General features: G+C 38.8%; 1 protein-coding gene across 6 annotated transcripts in view; it reads left to right on the top strand.

Moving 5' to 3' along the window:
- Positions 1-14984, top strand: part of sfxn1 (sideroflexin 1) — a 56561-nt gene extending 41577 nt beyond the window's left edge. For 4 of the 6 annotated variants that reach the window (XM_043703831.1, XM_043703833.1, XM_043703832.1 and 1 more), the window contains 3 exons: positions 1584-1633; positions 8411-8458; positions 13999-14984. In XM_043703831.1, the coding sequence (XP_043559766.1) occupies positions 1584-1633; positions 8411-8458; positions 13999-14095 (195 nt within the window). In that variant the 3' untranslated portion in view covers positions 14096-14984. Of the gene's footprint in view, positions 1-1583; positions 1634-7106; positions 7198-8410; positions 8459-13998 lie in introns of those variants that run through there. The other 2 variants (XM_043703835.1, XM_043703836.1) reach the window with 2 other exon arrangements.
- Positions 14985-16860: the final 1876 nt, after the last annotated feature.

The following is a 16860-nucleotide window of genomic DNA, read 5'->3' as shown; positions in this document are numbered from 1 at the left end:
GCATGACACTGAAGGGGTTTAAGTACAATGCTATGGACCAGACCAAACCCCCCTTAAACGATATTAAAAAGATAGCCTAGACCCTAACGTTTTCTTGTTTTAAGGGTAAGTTAAGGTGTTGTAATCCAGATGCAATTCAATCAGCCAAACTACTCGACATTTAAACAAAACATGCTTTATTTTTATGCTACAGTTAAAATACAGACAAAATCAAAAGCAAAGAATTCGCAGAACTGTAATTCTATCGAAGTGCTAAACAAGATTTTATATGTGTATATATATATAAATTATATAATACATATATTTTATATATATCAGTTAAGGGCGGCACGGTGGCTCAGTGGTTAGCATTCCTTCCTCACAGCACCAGGGTCCCAGGTACGATTCCAGCTTTGGGCGACTCTCTGTGGAGTTTGCACATTCTCCCCGTGTCTGCGTGGGTTTCCTCCGAGTGTTCCGGTTTCCTCCCACAGTTCAAAGATGTGCAGGTCAGGTGAATTGGCCATGCTAAATTGCCCCATAGTCTTAGGTGCATTAGTCAGAAGGAAATGGGTCTGGTTGGGTTACTCTTCGGAGGGTCTGATTGGACTGGTTAGGCCATAGGGCTTATTTCCACACTGTAGGGAATCTAATCTAACTGTTCCAATATAGTAACATTCCATAAACTCACCCTTGGCAACGGCAAATTCAGTAAAATAGATAGTCTCACATACAATTCCAGTAGCAGGAAGAGAATCCCATCTGTCAGCTATAACAGAGAGGGTAATAAGAGCTTCCACATCCAGCTTCAAGACACTAGCAACTGCTGAAAACTACAACTAAAAGTCCTGGTTCTGTGGGAACTTGACCTCACCCATTCAGGGTGCTTATATTTCCAAATTTTAAAAAAAGCAAAATCTAAAGGCCTTACAAGCCATTTACTTTATTGGTTTGAGCAGACTGCTATTCATCTCTGTCTCAACCTTTTTTCCTTTCAACAAAAAAAGGGCAAATTACAGTTCTTAAAGCCAGAGTATCAGCACAACAGATATTCATTGTCATGACACTGATCGTCACCAAAGCTGTCTGTAATGCCATTCCCTAATGGAATGACGTTAGAGAATGGTGTTACAGACAGTATTGGTCTGTACCAATGAACACCATTCCCTAACTAACAATTCTGTTCCTCACACTGGAAACTGTCCGAGGGTGATCCAGACTGTTTCCACATGGCATCGTATTTGACCCTGAGGTAAGGATCCAATCACATGTCGTGCCATAATGCAAGGAATCCTACTTCAGAAAGTCATGATCTTCAGGAGTGGAGAACATTATCAACGAAAAGGATGACCTTTCCAAAAACAAACTGCTCAGGTTGACTGCACAGAGTGTGTTTGAAAGTATGTTTAACTAACCAACTCTAATAAAACTTTCCAAAATTCCTTAAGATTCAATTTGTTTGATATATAAAACTTATCAATATAACTTGTCAAGATAAAATTTATCAAGCTTGCTGATGACTTGGTGGAGCTAGTGATAGAAATAACAGAATTGCTACAGCATATCAAAATTTATTAAGTTTGATGATTTTTGCATTATTATAGCGATTCCCATGGATGAGTGCACCTATTCAAGTGGGTTTGGTAGGAGTCTGGTAAGTAGGTGTTTTGAAATCTCTCTACTGTCACATCATTGGCTACAGTAATTGTAAATTGGAAGCAGCCCTATTCTAACATTTCTACTTATTAGAAATTCTCTATATTTATCACTCATCCAAAAAGTAAAATACCCTAGACAAATGTTTGGTATTGAAGTCATTTTTCATGAAGAACAACATGAATTTGTAGGATAGAATCTGAGAATGATCCAACACAGAATTATTCTATTTGACTCGGTAAAGCTATCCAATTAATCCTACTCCCCCTCTTCTTTCCCTGTAGCTCAGAAGTTTCTGCTCTTCAAATATTTATCCAATTATATTTTTAAAAATCAGTTATGAATATGCTTCCATCACCTTTTCAGGTTATGCATGCTAGATCACAATAAATTTACACAATGAACATTTTGAAAAAGTGCAATAACTTTGATTAAAACTATTTTCGAACACATTTTAAGAAGTCAGATAAATGAAATTTCACCCTCCCAGGTGATATAAGTAATGTGTGGTGAGAAGAGAGGGACAACATGGTGGGAATGAAAAAAAACAAATGCTTGGCTTGCCATGGAGCAACAATAACCTTATTTCTGTGCATCTTTTTATATGTTTCCTCCACATTTCTTTTCCTCCGCTGAGAAACTGAATGCCCAACATGTAAACCCCAGAGCAGGTACCTGGTAGGCACAACTTGCCGAAAGGTTAATCCAACCATCATGCAAATGCTTCTTTGTAATAACATCACCATCACCAATAACATCACCAAACTAACAACCACAGAACATCATGCTTCATCTCAGATATAACTCCCTCATCACTTGAGCCCTTCAACATTGTGGCTTGCATGGTTCTACCAAGTTGTTTGGATTCAGGGTCACATGGATCTCCTGCATCTGTACAAAATGCACCTAATGAATATTAGCTTGCTTTTTTAATGCTCACTCACTTTGCACTTAGTTAAAGATGCCAGCCTCTGTATACTTCAAGTGTCGAGAGGCTGTGCATGTCTAGAACAGTCTGCTGGATGTGGTTCATCAAAGGATTCACAAAACTGACCTCAGAGTCAGCCAGGTGCATCCATTGCTGGGACTGGCACGGTGATGATGACATTAGTGGACTCCTCCATCCTTTGACTAACTTCTGCCAAAACTGTCTGATGTTCTAGTGTATATTTCTGCAGTTTGACCAAGTCATTGAAGGCCAGAAATGGGCTTGTCTGCCTGGGGCTAAGCAGGTGTCTGACTCCAGCAGCCTTCATGTATTTCAGGCAACAGCTTTTGAGCAGAAGAGACAATGATGGATTTATAGCAGCAGAACTGCGAAGTTATGCACTCCACTTCCACTACCACCCCAATTTTATTTTTTCACTCTACCTCTCTGTTGAAAAGCAAATCAGAATTTTCTATTCACTGAGAACCCAAGGATACCTCCGAACTTTGCTACTGTGGAGAATACAAGTAATTAACTAACCAACCTGAGATTAAATCACACACCTCAAAGATTCTAAGTATATTTTAAACTGCGTATTCTGGGTAATTCTTTTCGTGCTAGACACTCGCCCTATTTAAACTTGATAAGGAGCAGGAGTAGGCCATTGGCCCTTTGAGCCCCCTCCACCATTAAACAAGATCATGGCTGATCTTTTCATGGCCTCATCTCCACTTACCCATCCTCTCACCATAACCCTTAATTCTTTTACTGTTCAAAACATTATCTATCTTAGCCTTAAAAACTTTAAAGAGGAAGATTCAACTACTTCACCAGGCAGGAATTCCACAAATTCACAACCCTCTGGGTGAAGGTGTTCCTCCTCAATTCAGTCCAAAATCTGCTCACCCTAACTTTGAGGCTATGCTCTCTTGTTCTAATTTCCCCCATCAGTGAAAACATTCTCTCTGCTTCTATCTTAACAATCCCTTCATAATTTTGTGTTCCTATAAGATCCCACCCCCCAATTCTTCTAAATTCCAATGAATATAATCCCAGTCTACTCAGTCTCTCCTTATAAGTCAACCCCCTCAACTCCCGAATCAACCTAGTGAACTTTCTCAGCACTCCCTCCAGTGCCACTACATCCATTCTCAAGTAAGGAGACCAAAACTCCACACACTACTCAAGGTATTCATAATGAGAGGAGAGCAGAGATATTTTGCTGCAGCTGTAAAGGGCCTTGGTGAGACCACACCTGGAGTATTGTATGAAGTTTTGGTCTCCTTATCTGAGAAAGGATGTTCTGGCTATGGAAGGATTGTAACAAAGCTTTACCAAACTAATTCCTGAGAATGGCTGGATTAATGCATGAATAGAAATGGGATCAGTTAGGACCTTATTCACTCTGGTTTATAAGAATCTAAGGGTCATCCAGAAACCCGTAAAATTCTAAAACAGAACTAGATAAGATAAATGGAGGAAGGATGTTCCCGATGACCAGAGTTCAGAACCTGGGTCACAGTTTCAGTATACAGAGTAAACCATTTAGGATTATTGAGAAATTTCTTCACCCAGAAAGTGGCCAAAACATTGAATGTTTTCAAGAAGGAATTGATATTGTTCGCAGAGGTAAAGGAATCAAAGGTATGGGGAGAAAGCAGTAACAAGGCACTGAGTTGGAAGATCAGCCATGATCATATTGTATGATGAAACAGACTCAAAGGGCCTATCCCTGCTCTTATTTTCTATGTTTTTATTGTACTATTCCACTGCCCCTCACCAAAGGGTAGTAAACAATAACATTCCTCTTTCTTACACTCAAAATAAGATAACCTTGTAATTGACTCCTTCATTTGTGAACTAGCAAATCGAGTGTTTTAATTGAAATGTGGTATGAGTTTGTTGCTAAAAAGAATTAAAACTCTTCGTTACACCCAGCTGAGGCACTTAGGAAAAGGAGAATTGATTCACTCATTCTCATCAGATCATAACATGTTACAAACAGCTTTACAAAACCAACAGATCAGAAGCTGTTTGATGTCAATAAAATTCTGATTTGTAAATTCACTCTAAGAAAAAAAACTTTACACACACCTCTAAATGATGGAGGCTACAAATGCCTTTCAAAGTGACTGTGGCACACAAATTAAGAACTTCATAGTTTTGATGCTTACCTAGTTATTTTTCAGTAGAATAGTAATAGCACAAGCTGCTTTGTATTGCTTGTTTAGGTGAAAATCTGTAGAATACTTTCTTCACATTCTTAGCCTAAGTCAGAAGTCAGATGACACCAGATTATAGTCCAATAGATTTTTTTTGAAATCACAAGCTTTCGGAGCATTGTCCCTTCACTCTGAAAGCTTGTGATTTCAAATAAACCTGTTGGACTATAACCTGGTGTTTTCTGACTTTGTCCACCCAAATCCAACACTGGCACCTCCACATCACATTCTTAGCCAGTAAGCTTTGATTGAAGTGAATGTTCATAACTAGATATTCTTGCTGTTTGGACTTTTACAAGAGAGTTGTCTCTATTTTTGGAATATAGGCCACAGTGTTTTCGGATGGGGAGGAAATGAAAATGAGGTGAAGAGAACATCAGTATTGACTATCTAAAATGTAAACAGTAACGCTGAAAATACTCAGGTCAGGCAAGCATCTGTGGAGACAGAAACAAAGTTCACATTTGAGAACTGAGAGTATTTAGAAATGTATTTATGCACATATGAAGATAGAAAACAGGGAAAAGAATCTGAAAGTCAAAATTACAAAGCATGATGTTGCAAAGCAAAAAATGGAGAGGAATGGGGCAAGTAAACAAACAGCTCTGGTTGCATGTCATTTGATTATATTAATCCACTTCCACTTTGACCTTTCTGCCCATGCTGTGTGGTCTCACATTCTAGACAAATGTGGAAGAGCTAGTATTGGACTGGGGTGGACAAAGTTAAAATTGCACAACACCAGGTTACAGTCCGAAAGGTTTATTTGGAAGCAGTAGCTTTCGGAGCATTGTTCCTTCATCAGGTAACTGTGGAACAGGATCATGAGACACAGATAGCAAAAGATGACCGTGTCATGCAACTGAAATGATATATTGAACAAACCTAGATTGCTGTTAAGTCTTTCATCTTTTAGAATGGTTTGCAGGTTTTGGTTCATTAATATGTAAATGCCAAAACATCTTTTAACTCACATTCTTGAGATAACTTAAAGTTTTATTTTTAAAACGTGACATCTCGGCTCGGACAATGCATTAAAAGTATGACGTTAGAGTCTAATCTTGAGTCAGACTGGTTCTATTTCTAAAGTAGGAATTTATAAAATATTACATGGATGGATTGACTGCCTGCATATTATGCACTTAAAAACATTACACTAAAATGGAAGTGTTACTATTAAACCACTACTTTACCTTCAAGGAATGTTTGATCCCTTGGATATTGAGAATAAGGTGCTAAAGTGGGAAGGTAATGTATCTCATAGCTTTGCATGGAAAAGGGAGGAGGTTAAAAACATGGACTGCAGATGCTGAAACCAGAGTCTAGATTAGAGTGGTGCTGGAAAAGCACAGCAGTTCAGGCAGCATCCGAGGAGCAGGAAAATTGACGTTTCGGGCAAAACCCTTTCATCAGGAAAAGGGAGGGGTTTTTGAGGGTGATTGAGGAGTGAATCAGGATATCATGGAGAAAAAGATCTCAATGGAATGCTCCAACACCTGTTTCTTCTCTTGAATTGGACATGTGAAGTAATAGCAACAACCTGCCAAGCTCATAAAAAATGTTTTTTTTTTAAATTTAATCCAATTTTGAAGAAATCAATGGGTTGGAAAAAGGCTATTTTTGAAAAATAGGTAGCTCTTACAAATGTTATTAGATTTACCATAAGTGATTCCTCTTATTTGCCTAAATGTCCAACAGAGGAAGTCTGCATGACTCCAGTTTGTCGCTGAAAAGAACTCCCTCAGCATTTATTCATATAACTGCGTTCATAAGCGCATGTCATCATCATTAAAGTTTAATAGCTAATTACCAATTTCACCACACAGTACAGAACAAATCATTTGCTTTGGAAATGTTCCATTTTTAGATTTTTACAATGTATTTACAATTGTTTGAATGTTGAATCTACTTTATTACAAAATATGTCCAATTTTGATTCTATAACTCAAGACTATAAATAGTCAATCTTCAAACAGCTAATCTCCTATGATCTAAAGATGTTACAAACAAAAAATAAAAATTTCTTGGCTCTCAATGTAACTTTCTCTGCTTCCTCGCTTTTTCTCAATATCATCTTGCGTTTACTTTTTCACAATGTATGCTTTTCTGTTTCACTTTTTTTTCCTGGTCCTATATAGCCACATCACTTGGCCTCATTATCATTTTCCTCTGTCTTTCCTCCATCATCCATTCTTCCCTCCATTGTTGTGATATGTAGCAACCTTGCCCTTCAATATTTTGGGAATCCTATAGAAAGATATTTATTGTATGTTTTTAGGTCAACATTGTCACTGTCATTTTCTTTCTTGGCTTCTGTCTAGAAAAGAAGTTTCAAACAGCCCAATTCATAAGAGGAATGCAAAGCTATTTTGAAGAGATTTCTGCATGGGTCGAATTATAGTCTATAGAAAGGCAAGCATTAATCATAAGATAAATAGTCGGTGTTATACACCAAGGTATATCATTTTTGAAAGAAGTATTCCAAAGTGAGCTTTGAGAAGATTTGTAGCTCAGGTTGAGGTTCTGGATGTAGGTTTGCTTGCTGAGCTGAAAGGTTTATTTCCAGACGTTTCGTCAGCCTACTAGGTAACATCATCGGAGGGCCTCTAGGTGAAACACTGCTGATGATTTCTGCTTTCTATTTATATGTTTGGGTTTCTTTGGGTTGGTGATGTCATTTCTTGTGATGTAATTTTGTGGTGATGTCATTTCCTGTTATTTTTCTCAGGAAGTGGTAGATGGGTTCCACTCGATGTGTTTGTTGGTAGAGTTCTGGTTCTCCATCAACCGAAGTTCCCCATCTACCACCCCCTGAGAAAAAGAACAGGAACTGACATCACCAATCCAAAGAAACCCAAACATATAAATAGAAAGCAGAAACCATTAGCAGTGCTTCGCCCAGAGGCCCACTGAAGATGTTACCTAGTAGGGTGACAAAACGTATGTAAATGAACCTTCCAGCTCAGCGAGCAAACCTACATCCAGTATTCCAAAGTGACAGGCTCAATTATGATTTCTGCCAAATTGCCTCCAGGCCCTTAAAAATGTCAGATTGAGGATAAGTTGGTTTATGACATCCTCATAAACGAAAAAGAACTGATAGAAATTTTCTCACAAGACTCAGGAGACTTGATGAGGGGTTATTTCTGCTTTCTTCTGAGAGGCCAAGCCTGTGTTCTTGTAGCCAGTAGAGACTTTATTAAATGGACTCTCTATTGTAGTTGCTCATTACACCATTTCCTATCCCAAAGGCTTTTGTCCTGCTCCACTGCTGACACAGCCTCAATGACATTGCATAGCTATTGGCATACCTTTGTTATCTTGCACCACAGCTAAACTGGCCTCTCATAACATTGCAGAAAGTGTCTCATGCTGAGTCTGCATGAAGCAGTTATAAGGATAATATTAAAAATTTAGACAGTGTTACTTTCAATGTTTTTTTTTAATAAATCAAGCAATATTTGTTCAAAATATAGCTTTAATGTTTGGGACAAATATTGTCAAAAATGCTAATGGAACTTTTATGCCACATGGTTTCATAAATGTTGAACTATTTCAAATATATTTTAAGGGAAGTACATTGCATTTTGAACAGTTTTATTGTTGGTAATCTTTCTTTTTACAGCTTGGTATTTGCTACACCCCTTTGCTGTGCATTGTTTCCACAGAAAAGGTATGAAATCAATTCAAGCATGATTTGACTGTTCATATTTTATATTGTTCCTGCTTAGTAAAACGAAAAGCAATCCGTGTTATCTGGTAGATTTAAGTCAGTTTTCAATCAAGCCAGCAGAGACTTCAGTTCCAATATCCATAACACATGGTGTGAGGCTTGCATCACTCTCTTTTGTGTTGAATTGAAAACTATGCACAAATCTAATATATTCACTTAAATGAAAGATGCCCGGTTTTGTAAGATAATGGCTCTTATTTCCTACGACATATATGCCATGCTTGTCTACTTCGTGAAAAAATAACAGTCTACAGACTGACCTGGTGAATTGTAAAATTAAAATGCGACCATCAGAAAACTCAAACATCAGGTCACGAAATTTAAAGTATATTGTCTTATCACAGAATCTATACCTTTGAAATACCTTAGGGCATTTTTTTTTGCTACATTCCAGTAGATGTCATAAAAATGCCAATGTTGATCTGTTTCGTTTTAGAGAATCATTAATCTCTGACTTGTCAACTGTGATTTAGTTCCTAAAAATATGAAACAAATAAAACAAGGAACTGAACAGCACCGGAACAGGCCCCTCAGCCCACCAAATCTGCACTGACGAATGGCGCCTTTCGGAACTAGAAATCTTTGCCTCTGCACTCTCCACATTCCTCTTTCCCTGCCTATTCATATATCTGTCAAGAAGCCTCTTAAATGTTGCTATTGGATCTGCCTCCATCACCATCCCCTCTGGCAGAACATTCCGGCACTTAGCACATTCTGTGTGTGGAGAAAAAACCTCTCGCTTCTCCTTTAAATTTGCCCAGTTTTACTTTAAATCTGGGAAAAAGACTCTGATTATCCAGTCTAATAATTTGTAAATTATTATTTTGTAAACTTCTATCAGGTCACCCCCTCATCCTTCGACTTCAAGTGAAAGCAAACCACGTTTGTCTAGTCCCTCCTCAGAGCTAATACCTTTGAAACCAGGCAACATCCTGGTAAACTGCTTTTGTATCCTCTCTAAAGCCTCCACATCCGTCTGCTAATATGGCCACCAGAACTGTAAACAATATTACAAATGTGGCCTAACTAAAGTTCTATACAGCTACATGACTTCTAATTTTTATACTCTATGCCCCAACTGATGAAGGCCAGCATGCTATATGCCTTCTTGACCACCTTATCTACTTGTGTTGCTGTGAGGAGAGATTGGAAAATCTTGGTTTGTTTTCACTTGAATGTTAGATGCTGAGGAGTGACCTGGTGAAGTTTACAAAATTATGAGAGGTATGGATAGTTGGAGTCTTTTTCCCATCCTTCCTTGAATAGGGTGCCTAGAACTGAATTCAGTACTCCAAATAGGGTCTGACCAATGAGGTATAGCATGCACTTCCTTGCTTTGTATTCTATGCCACTCCTTATAAACCTAAGGATCCTATAAGCCATCTTACCAACTGTTTTAACTTGCTTGACCACCTTCAGAAAATTATGCAGTTGAACCCCTGAGGTCCCTCAGCTCCTTAAAATTGTACCATTGAGCTTGCATTGTCTGTCTGTGTTTCTTCTACCAAAATACTCACAGACATAGGTTTAAGGTAAAAGAGGAAAAGTTTAAAAGAGATTTGAGAAGCAAGTTTTTTTTACACAGAGTGATAAATGCCTGGAATGTGTGGCCTGAAGAGGTGGTCAAAGCAAATACAATGTTTTAAAGGCATCTTGATAGATATATGAATAGGCAGGGAATAGAGTGATATGGACTGCGAAGAGGCAAAAGGCTTTTAGTTTAGACAGGTGTCATGTGTCGACGCAGGCCTGGTGGGCCAAAGGGTGTGTTCCTGCACTGTACTGTTCCTTGTTCTTTGTTCTTTAACCTACCTGGCAGCTCCCGGGTCAAAATCTTTTGACGAACTGATATTTATGGTTACGGACCATTATGACCCAAAACCATCTGTAAAATTGCGGCACTACAGGTTTAACATGGCAAATAGACTTCCTGGCGAACCAGTTACTGAATTTGTTGAGACTGCAGAAGCTGGTGGAACGTTGTATCGGTTAACACTTCAGGAAATTAGATTAGATTAGATTAGATTACTTACAGTGTGGAAACAGGCCCTTCGGCCCAACAAGTCCACACCGACCCGCCGAAGCGCAACCCACCCATACCCCTACATTTACCCCTTTAACCTAACACTACGGGCAATTTAGCATGGCCAATTCACCTGACCCGCACATTTTTTGGATTGTGGGAGGAAACCGGAGCACCCGGAGGAAACCCACGCAGACACGGGGAGAACGTGCAAACTCCACACAGTCAGTCGCCTGAGTCGGGAATTGAACCCGGGTCTCTGGCGCTGTGAGGCAGCAGTGCTAACCACTGTGCCACCGTGCCGCCCATACGGGATGTTATGGGATTGCTGAGTTTGTGGATTTAATAATATTGCAACCCAAAAGAAGCCACTGACCAAACCAGATCTGGACCTCAAGAAAGTCATAGATCTGGCCCTTTCCTGTGAAAAATCAGGAAAGGGGTCTCAGGAGCTTTAGGGGTCCATAACCCATAATGTCCTCAAACTTGGGCAACTCCCATACCATAGAGCCAAGTCCCTACTGGATACTACTTGCGCTCCTGTTTGTTGCCCAAAGAAAGGCGATTGGAATCAGAGGCCACAACGTTCCACAACTGGACAGGAACTTTCTGCCCAAAACAGTGAGGACCAAGAACTTCCATAGAGTGTTCATGTGGTCAGAGAGTTCGCCACATAGTGTGGCTATCTTGATAAAAGGCTTTGCATATAATTCAGCCAGAGAATGAAGAATTGATACAGCTATGTTGCATCCCTGCCCCTAAAATGACCCCAATAAAACTCCAGATAAATGGCCATTCCCTAGATATGGAGGTAGACACAGGTACTGCTCTATCTGTTAACGGGGAGCAAACCTTTAAGAAACTCCAATGGGTCATCTTGTCTTTAAATCTGCGAGACACCAATGCTCAATCTGGGTATGTGAACTGGGGAACCCTTATGTATGATTGGGACTACTGTAACCCCAGTTAGGGATGGGTAAGAGGCATTCTGACTCCCCTGAATGGTAGTGCAAGGGCCAGATCCCAATCACGTGAAAAGGGACTGGCTATACAAAATCCTCCTGGATTAGCAACAAATCATTAAAACGGGTACTAGCAATTTAGAAGAAGTCATAGAGAAGTATCCTGTTTTGTTAGAGGGCTTTGGGAAGACGAAAGGCACCAGAGCTAAGATCTATGTAGATCCAAAGGCCCGCCCAAAATAGTTCAAAGCACAGGTCTCTTATGCCTTGTGTAGCAAAGTAGAGGCTGAATTGAAACATTGAGAGGAATTCTGCATCATACGCCCACTACAATTTGCTGATTTGGCTGCGCCAGTAGTCCCAGTTGTAAAACCTGACAACTCAGTCCATCTGTGTGGGAATTGAGTGAGTTTAGACCATGCATGGAAAACTTGTATTAAAGGCTGACTGGGTGTCATGTATATTTTCTAAATTGAATATGAGCTACGCCTATCTCCACCTGGAGCTTGAGAGGTCATCCTGAAGGTGTATTGCTATAAATACTCATAAAGTACTCTTGATTACACTCACTCGCTCTTTGGAATATCTTCAGTTTGTGTCATCTTTCTATGGGAAATGGAGAACATCCTCCAAGTGGAGCCCAGAGTGGTAGTCTATCTGGATGACATTTTAATCTCAGGAACCACTGCAAAGAAACATCTGGAGAATTGTGAGGAGGTCTTACATGTTTTTCTGAGGCTAGCATGCAGTTAAAAAGGGAAAAATGTATGTTCCAAGTAACAAGGTAACATGTCTAGGGTACAGAGCCACCAAGGATGGATTACACCTTGTCAAAGAGAAAGTGAAAGTCATAAAACGGGACTCCAACTTTAAGGAACACAATGGAGTTGAAGTTTTATGAGGAGAAAATACAGTCCACTTAAAGAACTTCGGCGATGGCTCTCCAGGAATCCCAAGAGTTATCCATTTAAAAAAAACAAGACCAGTATCATAAATAGTCAAAACCAGGGAGGAGGTCACAAAATAGAAGAAAATACATCGACCACCTCCAGCAGTAACCCTTCACGAAGTAATGGCTTCGGACACGCTACTGAGCATGAGCCCCTCACAGTGGCGCTTCAGCTCTCTTCATTGAAGAGACATTCATCTATATGACCTCAACCAGATTCAGAAAACAATAGGATTGGAATGCAAGAGGCCTTATTATCATGGGAGCAAGGAGGAATCCTCACACTCAGGAAAAGGGATGTGATAACACCTCTGAACAGGTTGATTTAGAAAATTAGTTTACTTTTAAAAAAGAAACCCAGTCCAGCTCTCCCTAAACTACACTGCCCCCTCCCTCCCCCATCAACTCACCTTTGATGGTTTGCATTGCCTGTAATGGGCTTTGCTTATATATATTTAATTGGCTGCACAGATGTTTTATTGATGCTAGTTACTAGTTTTCTTTTCAAAACAAATGATGATTTTGGTGCTGGCAAGGTCACTCAGTTGTGTGTAATAGCACTTCTGGGTAGGAAAGAAAAAATAAAGCAGACCCAGAGAATTTATTGTGACACACAGTGGTAGTACCTGTATCCCTGGGCCCAGAGACTGAGTTCAAGTCCCACCTGCTCCAGAGGTGTGTAATAACATCTCTAAACAGGCTGATTAGGAAAACAAGTTAAATGAAAAAATAAAAAAGCAGAATTGGGGTCTGTTGTAGTACTGTAATAGTATCCCCACCCCAGACCAGGAAGCCAAGGTTCAAGTCCCACACACTCCAGAGGTGTGTAATAATCTCTTTGAACAGGTTGATTAGGAAAATAGGTTAAAATAAAAGAAAACAGACCCAGGTTTTTACAGGTGGTAGATAGTAGGTCTAAAAAAAAACAAAGAAAAAGTCAGTGATTTTGGTAGTGGGAATGTCACTCAGTTGTGGGTGATAACACCTCTGGATGGGGTGGGAGCGGGGAAGGAAGAAATAAAGCAGGCTTATCAGGGGCCCTCAAAAGCAAAACAAAGAAGTCAGTGGTTTTAGTGGTGGGAAGGTCGTCAGGTGTGTGTGATAACCGGTTGAATTGAAAACTGCTTCAAAAAATTAAAGTAGAGAAAAATAAATAAAGCAGGCCCAGTCCTTTCCTGCTCACCTTATCCCTCCCTCACTTAAATGGTTTGCATTGCTTTAAATGAGTTTTGCATGTAAATTTCTGGTTACATGGGTGATTCAATGGTGGCAGTTAATAGTTAAAAACAAAAGTCACAATAATTAAGTGATGGGAAAGGCATTTGGTTGTGTGAGATAACTCTTCCAGATGAAGAAAAAAAATAAAGCAGATCCAGGGATGGTCTCCAGAACTGTCTGTCATAGGCCATGCATAGTGGCTTTATTTTGTGTTCAAAATAAATGATTTTCCTTTCCAGTTGAGCTTCCTGAGTTATTAGTATATATAGACTTCTATCTACACTTGGCTAAGTTATGACTATATGTTTGAATTTTGATTTTTTTACAGTTCAATGTCTGTGAACCGTCTTGAGCATGACATTCAGGCCAAAGTTCGAGAGGCCAGTCCTGGTGTGGAATATGTTTACTTTAACAAAGGATTGTGAAAGCACAAAACAAGTGAAAACAAACACCAAGCAATCTAATTTGTAGTGCGTTCATTGTGCCAAAATTAAAGAACTGTTTTACTTTGTCTTAACTCATTTGTATTTTTGCATAGTTTTTCAAACAGCATATTTAATGATTAAAAAATATTAATCTAAACTAATTCTAAATGATATTAGTTTCACTTGTTGCATAAAAAGGCAACAGTTTATGTTCTGTGTTATATAGTCTGTTTCTAAAATAACTTATACCATGCTAATGTGAACCTTGTCAGTTAACTGACGCAGCACAAACCATTATTATGATTCAAATATGTGTTTACTACATTCCACCTTAATTTTTTTGTACTGTGTTTAGTTATTTGCTGATTAGAATGGAACAGAACAGAAAATAAATTTTGTGACTGTGTTATGTATCATATAAGCATATTTCTATTAGACAGTTAGCTTTGTGTTTAAGTTCAAATTATATGTTGAAGTAATGAGTGAAAACATCAGAAGGTAATTCTGTTAGGTAAATTGTATATCTTGTGCAACTGAATAATGTTTAGACTCCAGATTGAGAGTACAGCTTAACAAATTGAGGATGTGAGCTATGAAATACTTGAAATATTACAGTATTGATAACTGTGATCAGATGTTATGGTTTTAAAATTTAATGTCTCCTTGACAATTGTGCAATAAAACTTCAATGTTGCTCTGTAAGGACATTCTTAAAAATAATTTGCATTCCTAGATATCCAATGCCTTTAGGACTTTTGAAATTGTCATGAATATAGGAATTCAGTTTTAATAGGAAACTATTGATGTATTGTCTTGCAAGTCTTTCAATCAGTGGAAGTGTATTATTTTGAAACTGGAAAATACCATCTAAATAAAGTCAAATTTCAAGAAAGTTTTTTTCATATTTTGGATATTCTAGTAATTACCAAAATATAACCTTACTCAAAGAATAATAGAGCTTTCATCTTATTACAAAGAAGGAAGTATTGAATTGAAGATATGTAAAACAGTGTATGTCATTTATTTTCCATGAAATTAAATTACTGCTGTTGCCTGTTATCAAAAGCTGTTTGTGTTTAGAATTTAATTCATTCCTGTTAAGTAACCAATTTACATTGTTAATTTCCTTTGTATGTATTTGCTTGAGTACTAGAAAGTAAGACAATTTAAGTGATACAAACATGCTCCATTGTAGTCACTGAAGTAGATTTTGCAAAAGAAAGAGAATACTGTGCTGATCTCTATGAAAATCTTTGAGAAAATGTATAGCATACAACATCTTCATTGGTGAGATGGCAAGCACAGAGTTAAAATTCATCTTAAGTAGATGTGTAAGACAGTTCACAACACCAGGTTATAGTCCAACAGTTATTTGAAAGCACAAGCTTTCGGAGCACTGCTCCTTAATCAGGTGGTTGTCACAATCACCTGATGAACCAGCAGCACTCTGAAAGCTAGTGCTTCCAAATAAACCTGTTGGACTATAACCTGGTGTTGTGTGATTTTTAAAAAATTTGTACACCTCATCCATCACCAGCATCTCCAGCCAATAAGCTTCCCATTTTCACTCTGGTTTTCTTTTTAGATTAGATTCCCTACAGTGTGGAAACAGGCCCTTGGGCCCAACCAGTCCACACCGACCCTCCAGAGAGTAACCCACCCAGACCCTTTTCCCTCTGACTAATGCACCTAGCACTATAGGCAATTTAGCATAGCCAATTCACCTGGCCCCCACATCTTTGTGACTGTGGGAGGAAACCCACACAAACACTGGGAGAAAGTCACTCAAGGCTGGAATTGAACCTGGGACCCTGGTGCTGTGAGGCAGCAGTGCTAACCACTGAGTCACCATGCTGTCCCAACATTAAAGATGTTTAAACAAAGGTTAACCATCCACCTATCCATCATGGTAATAAATACTCTAAAGTTAGGAGCATTTAACTTCTTAGCTGATTATATCTTAAATTTGTTAGTGCCAAAGATGTCTAGTAAAGTTAGTAAAATAATAATAGACACTAACAGAAGTTAATTCTCTGGAGTGTAATCAGGAGCTTCAATATTATCCAATGCTGTCTGAGCTGCAAGATAATAAAGGTGTTCTGTGTGACAAGTGACATGGAAATCCCATATTTTCTTCCTGGACTCAATAGAGTCCAAAGACAATTAGAAAACTGCCCGAAAGAATTTACCACTGAAACCCTCATCTGTGGTTTTTGTCAACTCCAGAGTCAATTACTCAATTGCTGTCCTGGCCTGCCTCCAATCATCCATCACTTCAAGTTTATCAAATACCCCATCCTACCTCTCAGCAATTTGCATGCCATCCATTGGTGCTTTCTGGCACGCATTGACCTCCAGCCCCTAAGCCTCATTCACATTTGTTAACATTGCATTTATGTTGTTGCATATTTCCCTTCTCTTAATCTCTGTAACCTCCTCCCACCTGATAATCCTCATACTCTGACATCCTGTATGTTTCACTTCCATCCTTCTCTGCTCCTTTATCCCTGTCCCCATTAACTGAGATGACAATAAAAATGCCCTTTCTATTCTATTTGTTAATATGTATTCCTTTTGATGTCCAAAGACATGAATTGTGGGAAGGCAGCTTGTAATGGCATTTTTAATCATCGTCCTTTAACATAAATTGTTAGATTACAACTGAACTCAGATGAGCTGTAGAAGTGTTCTTTTAAATCTGGGCTACAAGTTCAACATCACCTTGCTCTTGTACTCGGTCCTTTTAATCAAGCTGATAACACTAT

The sequence above is a fragment of the Chiloscyllium plagiosum genome, chromosome 14 (assembly GCF_004010195.1).
Source record: "Chiloscyllium plagiosum isolate BGI_BamShark_2017 chromosome 14, ASM401019v2, whole genome shotgun sequence".
Classification (NCBI taxonomy): domain Eukaryota; kingdom Metazoa; phylum Chordata; class Chondrichthyes; order Orectolobiformes; family Hemiscylliidae; genus Chiloscyllium; species Chiloscyllium plagiosum.
The sequence above is the reverse complement of the archived record's forward strand: the minus strand, read 5'-3'. Positions and strand labels throughout refer to the sequence as shown.